The sequence below is a fragment of the Crocodylus porosus genome, unplaced genomic scaffold, assembly GCF_001723895.1.
Source record: "Crocodylus porosus isolate Cpor-Errol unplaced genomic scaffold, CroPor_comp1, whole genome shotgun sequence".
Lineage (NCBI taxonomy): Eukaryota > Metazoa > Chordata > Crocodylia > Crocodylidae > Crocodylus > Crocodylus porosus.
In genome coordinates this window covers 26,923,225-26,931,453 of record NW_017728917.1, presented here as the reverse complement: position 1 = coordinate 26,931,453, position 8,229 = coordinate 26,923,225, and the positions used below count along the sequence as shown (strand labels likewise).

The following is an 8,229-nucleotide window of genomic DNA, read 5'->3' as shown; positions in this document are numbered from 1 at the left end:
GCATGAGGGTGCTTCAGTGCAGGAGCTGCCTGCTAGCTATCCCCTCACTGGAGCACCCTCATTCCTCAGCCAGCTCCTCCACAGCATGTTGAGGCAGGTCAGAGCAGTCCTAGGCTGGCAGGCTAACCCCTCTGGGCCTCATAGTTTCATCATAGTGCCTAGTTCCTGCCAGCCAGGGCTGTTCCAACCCAGCTCAATGTGCTGTGGTCCCAGGCACATGTTCAAATGATGCGCTCGGGAGAAACAAATTCTAGTGCAGTATGTGCCCAAGTTCATTGTTCCTCCCTAATTGCCTGTCTAGACATACCCAGTGAATAGTAAGAGATACTTTGCAACCAAATTTGCAGTATAGGATGTTTCTTTGGTTTAATTTTTTAGGTTGGTTCTCTTCACAAGGGATTCTACTCTGTTCCATACATTGCTATCCTAGCTCTGCTTTCCAAACACTTACATTAGTCTGTGAACGAATGATAAAACAATGTGACAGATTATTCTGAGTATGTATCAAATGCCATGTTTGATGCCATGTTTGCATTTAGAACTATATTTAATTTTATTATTTGTAGGAAATATAGGCAGCAAATACAGTAAATTATAACAAACTATGGGAGTGTCTTTATATTTTGACTAACTTTCAAGAGGGTTTGTTACTGTTTGGTGTGTTGTTGCAGGCATGGTGGGATGCTTTTCTGAACAATCTTGTTCCATATCATTTAATTTCTCAAATACACCCAGTACTCTTCTGCAGAAGGTCTGATCTGGACTTTCACCTGAAAAATCAAAAGCAGGACCTTGGGGCATGCATGCTTCATGCAGGTCAGAGGTACTGGGAAAGGCTTTATTTGCGGTAGGAGAGAGGTAATCCTTGATATTGATTCCTCTGATTAACTCTTCAAAGTATTGTTTCATGGAAATCTTATACTTTATAGGAACCTGACAGAATGAGCTTCCTTCTGTAATTTGTTCCATTTTTTCCTTGAATTTTTTATCCTCCTGAAGAAATTGTACTGAATTTGAATGCTGTTCCAGGAAAGCTTTCATTTGTTGATAAAGCTGCATGGGGGGTTGAGTTTCACTTGATGCTAGTTGCAGTTTCTCTAATTTTGAATAGTAGTCTTCCTGTAATTTTGCTTTTAATGCTGCAATTCTGCAGCTTATTCCATTCAGCAAACTGGACCCAACTGTGTCTATCATCACCTGGATGTCAATAGTACTGGATGTGAGTCCATTGATAAGCTTTTCTGCTTCCTGTTTTAAAAGAGTTCATAAAAAATTTTCTTAGTAGCATCTACAAGTAGTATTCAAATAGTTTGAGATGACAAGATTTAACATTTTCAAGGGTACTTTGGAATTTAGTTATAAATTCTAAAATTGTTTCAATTCTGCCTGCTGTCAATGCTCAAAACCAATTACAGATGTAAATAATTGGCCACACTTTTGAACACTTTGAGTCACTGCCTGACTTACTAAACAGTTAAGCTGCAGGCCACTTTTCAAAGTCAGTCCTTTAAAATGATTTCCAATGCGTCTTATCCTGGGTAAGTTGGGAGTTTTCTTTCCTATAAGAATCTGTGAAACCTTACAGTTTAAGCTCTACTATGGGTATTTCCCATGCTTCTGGTCTTTACTGGTTGCCACATGGGGCTAGGAAGGAATATTTTTCCTCTTCTGTTGTGACACATCAGGGGATCTTTTGTCGTTAGAGTGTTATGCCTTGTGGTTGTTTCCAAGTTGACTGTATAGTCTTACAAATGGGTTAGACAATGGATGTATATAGGATGGTTTGCATAGGCATGATCCTGCCCCTGATTTTGGAGCGGGGGACTTGCACTTGGTGGCTTCTGAAGGTCCCTTGTAGCCCTACTTTTCTATGATTCATTGGGCATTTATGCTCAGTAAAGGACCAGGAGGGATAGAGAGCGTGGGGAGAAGCCATGAGAAGGAGCAGGGAAGATGGGCAATTGTTTTGCTTTCCTGGTATTGAGGGCCTGAATGTTGGTGTGGGTTCTGGGTGGTGGGGGAAGTTCTCTCAATGCCACTGCCTGGCTAGTAAGGGATCCTAAGCCTGGTAGATCCTAGAGCCAGTGTTTCTAAGTGTATTGCAAATAGCTAGACTCAGAAATTGGAAGCCCAGCTAGGCAGCCCCTGGGCCAGACTCTTCATGAATCTCATATTTTAGTACAAAAGCAGATCACCACAGAGCAAGTAGTAAATTTACACCTGAGGGCTCTTTAGCCTCTTTGTCTTAATTATTTGACCAAGCTCACAGAAGGACTGATGAGACACAACCAGAATGTACTTTAATGCTCACTTCACTGAACCACAGTATCTCGTATAATGTAATCCTCTACTGAAGATCTACAAATTGACTGCTTAGTATCCAAATTTATATGCACCTGACTGACTTCCTAGCAGACATCAAGGGATTGTATTCAATTAATAGAACATGAGGCAAATGAGTCACTTGTACCTTCCTAGTTTGTGGCCTGTCTTCAGGTTTCTGAAGCACTTGTGCAACGCTGCCGTGCTCCTGGGTTCCATAGAGTTTGCAGATTGCACCTATTGGTTTATCATCAGTCACACACATCTGAGAAAAGAGCACACCAACATCTTGTGTCATTGCAAGGAAAATTCAAGATTTGTTGGCCCAGCAGTTGGGTGGGTTTGTCTGCTAAGTAAGTACTGGTACAATTACCCAAATTAAATATTCAGAATAAAGCTGAAGAAGCAAATTTGTATTATAGCAACAGTCAGCTCTACCGAAATCATCCAATGGTACATTAACTATTCCTTAAGCCACATTATAGTACACCCCCAAAAACAATATTCCCTACATCTCAAAAGCATTTGAATAGCACATGTTGGAGGGAGGCTATATATATTGTGCGTATATAACTGTTTTAATATTTATATGCCCATCAAGCCTTTATTAGTTTGTCTTACATTATGGCAGAAATAGGACTCAAGGAGATGTTTGAAAGAAAATAGTGACTTAGTTCAGGGAAGGGGTTTCACACATGAAGGAAGCCCCAGAAATGTTTAAGTAAGAAGTTTAATTATCTGGTTCTTGAAGCTGCCTGTTTTGGAATGGTTGAGGTGACATAAGAAAGAAAAGCAGAGATGTGTGAAGGATTCAGAGAATAAGAAGCAGTGAAATGGGAAGTAAGTGGAAGGTTTCAAAGTGCAGGTATAATTCTTTAACAACAATTGGACTGTGTGCATCTCATGAAAATGATATGTGTATGTGGTTTTGTTTAATGTTTTTTCCACCACTAGTACAAAAACTACAGTGACTCTTGATGGATGTCCAAACTATTGGAGTGAGGCTTTTGCCTTGAACTAAATAATTTAATGATTGCATTTTTATTTCATTCTTCTAATAAACGGCTGCTTGCTGTGTCAGTGAGAGGGCATGAGAAGAATACTTCAGCAGTCCAACTGCAGGAACAAACACTTGCTGAGATTTGTTTCACTGAAACTTCTCTCATGGTTACAGTTGAGCACATGTTTGTTTAACTTGCTATATTGTGATCTTTGAATAGCTCCATGGAACAAAGTATAACTTGGTGTGACTAATGGTGGTAAATTCTGGCCCTAATTGAATAATTTCTTGAGATGCTTAGAAAATGTAAAACCCTAAATAAGTTGTGATGTCAATAATTAATAATAAATGATTATGGTGATTTGTGGTGCAGAGGCTGAGGCTGATTTTTAAGGGGCAGATAGTGAAAGGAAAAGCTCATTGTGAAAAGCTCTGTACTGATTAGACCATTCATCTAGATGGAAGTAATTGTTTTGGGTAAGATTATTCAGATAGCAGGCTTGGCTCCATTATCTCCTTTTGTAATCTAAAAAAAATCAAACGATCTGATTGGTTGTCTCTAAACTTTATAAAGATAATAGCTTGATTAGACTATAGTACTCCACTAAACTAAGTAGAATACATCTTTTTTTCCAGTTTATGCTAAACACCTGAAACACATTTACTTAGTAAACAGCTAAAGGGAAAACGTAAAGTCATACCACATTCATATATTCCTCATGTTTTTCACATACTTGGGACAGCTGTTTTTGCTCCTGGGCACGAATGTTTTCAAGTACATCCTTAAATGTTTCAAGTATGCCTTCAACTAGAATGTTTCTTTGTAATCCTGGTATTCCTCTACCCCTTAAATATATGACCTAAAAGTAAAAAGATTACACAGGTTTAAAAGATGAAGATACTTTTCTACTGATCTCATTTGCAGGTACTGTAAACAATACATCAGCATTCTTTAATTAGGATTTATATTATTGTAATCTTGAACTGAGGTGAAATACCACATCTTTGTAATCCAGACTGCAGTTTCCTTCAATTATGTAACACCAGGCTCATAAGCATCAATTTTCCAAATCCCACCCTTGTGTGAGAGTATGCAGAGCTTGCTGTGAACCGGAAAGAACTGCATTTGTTCTTTCAAGTACAGAATTTATCTCCTAATATCATACCCCATACACCTTTCCCCCCCCAAAATGGGCCCTCCAGAAATGTGGCATGTATTTTTAGCAAGGAAGTTGATTTTAATTGCTGGAATAGAAGCTGGATGGACTAAAGCAATGGTTTTCAACTTTTTTCATTTGCAGGTCCCCTTGGAAATTTTGAATGGAGTTGTTGGACCCCTCTGAATTGTAAGTGTGGGTATTCCCATACTTTTCATTGACCATAGTTATCTTTCAAAGACCTCTTAGACATAGTCTGCAGACCCCCAGGGGTCTGTGGACCACAGGTTGAAAACCAGTGGACTAAAACAAGTGGACATTGTGACAGGATGGCTGCCACTTCCCCCTGGGGCTGTAAGGAGCATGGCGGAGTCCAGTGTTAGCCCTCTCAGAGCTGCTAGTGTGGTAGTGGCATTTTGCTGAAGAGTCACTGAGCTGGCTGAGGCTGCCTACCCCTTGTAACTTGACACTGTAGTCCTTCAAAGTTAGGAAATGTCTGGGTATACCTGACATTTCAAATGAGAGAAACGCTTTGACTACAAAGACAACAAAATGAATGTCCCTACTTACTTTCCTGCATATAGGACAGCAGAAGTGTCCATTGACATGAGTACAGTTCTGGATAATGAGTATCTTTTCCAGGCATTGCTTGCAGAAATTGTGAGCACAGACCAGGACCAGTACTGGTGGGGTGAATAGCTCCAAGCACACTGGGCATGAAAGTACCTCCTCTAAAGCCTCCATTGCATTTCTTCACCATGTGAAGAAAAGCATCACCTAGAAGGCTCGCCTCAATAAACTCCTCTAGTAGCTATTGCCATCCAAGCTCTAGAACATTTCCGAAACCTCTGTGACAGCAGCTCCACGGTGACAAACATCAACAGCTTCCTTTTTTGGAATGCTGATAGTCAGCTGGCATTCTCGCGTCTGATCACACCGCACACAGGCTATTATTGCTAAAGTAGCCCAGAATGATCTTGTTTCTTTTGGAACACAGGAGTTTCAAGTATAGCAAGTTGTCTTGGACATATGGAAAGAGGACAGCACCAGTGTTTTTATGGAAAGCTCCCATAAGATAGCTTTGCTTCCAGATAAAATACATTTTTTTTCTGGAGCAGACTTTCTTTGGAAAAAAAATCCTGTCCTCAACTGACTTTTAATTTTGCATTGTCTTCCCCTTCCTTTCATTTATCCATCTTGGGTCATTTTTTCTTTAGATTACTTTGGAAGCCTCAGCAAATAATTTTTCTGTCTCTGTGTCTGTTTTCCTTTAACTGTGTTCTTTGCAATCAGAAATATATTTAATATTCACCTAAAGAAAACTGAGTAATTTTATAATATTGAACACTTAATAAATACAACTTTTGATGAAGTATTCTGACAAGAATAAATTATATTTTGTGAGGTTTACTGCTAGATATCAAGCTTCAATTAAAGTCTTTATAGACATAATCTTGTAAGATTCAAAGGGGCAGAGCTCTTATTTATTGTCAACATGACTTATACCTTCATCAGAATGTGATCCTTTAGGCCCACATTCTGCTTTCAGGCAAGGGTATCAAAATACTATCAGATGCATTTTATCTGCTGTTAAGACCCATAGCAAGTATTAGAGACCAAAACTCACTTAATGCTTGCTATAGAAACCTTTCATATAGCATACTTTAGACAATTAGATAGAAATGGTAAGTGACGAAGGGAAATTGAACTATTTGTACCATCTTTACTACAGTTGTGTGTGTCTATTTGCTGAAATATCATGTCCCTGGACCACTTTCATTTCTAAATATGAAGCCAGTGAACCTATGATTGTGTAAAATCTCAAGTTATTTATTTTTTCTAGTAGCTAAATCAAGAGTAAAAATCAAAAGTAGGTTTTGGTTCTCACCCTGTTGCTGACTTTCTGTAGACCATTGGGTAAGTCGCACTTATTTCAGCATGATAACATTTAGGATAATTAGTCACTGCATAAGAGTTGTATGGCTTAAATAATTTTTGGCCCTGCACTCCTGAAATGAAAGGAATTGTTACTTCATTTTGATATGTAGCGTATTTCCCAGTTCTTGTTTAACTATGTACAATACAGACTTTGCTTTGTCATTGACTCTCCCTAAAGTTTGGGCTTTTATTCTCTTTATTGATCTCCCTAGGGGCTGATGATAAAATTGTAAATACTTGAGAAGCACAAACATATATAATGGCCAGCACATTGCCCTTTTGGGAAATTAAAACCTGTTTGGCACAACCCTTATGCTACATCCTTTATTAGAATTACCTTAACCTGAGCACAGCTATCTGGACACTGATTGCAAATCAGTGCTCAGCTCTGCCTTCGGGAGAATTGGTGGGTACTGTGCTTACTGCAGTTATGCTGGAATTCCTACTTCATTAGATTCAAGAGCTTGGATTCAGGCTTCAGATAGACATAAACCTCAGTCAGTAGTTAATGAGAATTTTCTTCTGTTTTTCTGAAGCTAAACTTTTCCCACAGAGAACAAGAGTAATAAATAGAAGGCAGGAATTGTGGACTAGAATGTTTAGTCTGACTGTAGTGTGCTCAGAATCATCAAGTAACTGATTAAATTTAGAGAATAAAATTTATAATCCTTCCTACCATAATGAAAATCCTCCTTTGTGTCTTAAAGACTTGATCATTTGATGGGGCTGGCACTGGCTAACTTATGCTCTGGTGGTTAAACATGAGAGCAGGAAGACCTATAATCCACCACATTTGCAGCCCCTCATTTGCTGTGATTCTTGGATGCAACTTCCACTGTAACTGTACTCACTTATTAATTTTTAAAATGGCAATAATGTAAAGTGGCATCAGGATTAATTACTTTTTAGCCTCTGAAGCTGTTGGACACAAGAGCTTGCCTATACGTATGCTTGTTGGCATTCTAATTGGAACACTGCAGTGTTGCCACAGCATCAGGTGTATTAAACCCCCGTGCATTTAGACCTTTCCAAATGAGGTTTAGATAAAGTGTCCTGCAGCCATTTTTGAACATGTGGAGGCTTAATACATGTGACGGCGAGGCATTTTAATTAGAGCAGCTGCACAAGAATCACTCTAATTAAAATATCCCATTACCGCCCCCCTCTCCCAGCCCCAGCTCGTGTATAGGTAGTGAAGGTATTGCCTAAGGGTCTGATTTATAGCCAACTGGAGTCAATGGATGGACTATAGTGATGGGGTCTGTGGAACGACCCATCTTATTCAGCTAAGGTACACTTAATGTTGGTTTGATATTTAAGAGGATATTTATCAATGTTTATTCTGTTTTAAAATGAAGATATGTATCCACTCCATAATGTGCTCTGTGGTTTAATTTTCATTTGGTATGTAGATCTTTTGAGAACTATATGCTATTTTGAATGTAAATACTATCACCATTACCTATAAAAAATACTCTATGAAAATGTATATTATGAGGATGTTTATATGTATTTATTTATGGGTATTAATAGGTATTAATCTCTATAAAGTTTTATCCTAGTATTTAGTTGATCTGGTGTTCTACTCTGTTATAACAGTACTGTGATTACAATCACTGTGGAAGGCCCAACAGGTAAGTATATAAAATACAGTAACCAGTATGTTGCCCTTTTATGGTGCTGATACCTGACACTCATATCACACCCTTCACTTTTGTAATAACTACAGTCAGCCACAGCTAACAATTAAGTGAGCACAAGTCAGTGCTCAGCCTGGCACCAGGAAGAGCTGGTTGGTTTTGTGCTCTGCTG

At 38.8% G+C, this 8,229-nt stretch overlaps 1 protein-coding gene across 1 annotated transcript; it reads right to left on the bottom strand.

The window, feature by feature from the left end:
* Positions 1-281: 281 nt before the first annotated feature.
* LOC109311461 (E3 ubiquitin-protein ligase TRIM63) lies at positions 282-5,289 on the bottom strand. The gene is made up of 4 exons (XM_019537107.1): positions 5,050-5,289; positions 4,024-4,182; positions 2,471-2,587; positions 282-1,248 (listed from the first exon to the last, which is right to left on the bottom strand). The coding sequence occupies exons 1-4, from the start codon at positions 5,221-5,223 to the stop codon at positions 628-630; spliced, it is 1,071 nt and encodes a 356-aa protein (XP_019392652.1). The 5' UTR covers positions 5,224-5,289; the 3' UTR covers positions 282-627.
* Positions 5,290-8,229: the final 2,940 nt, after the last annotated feature.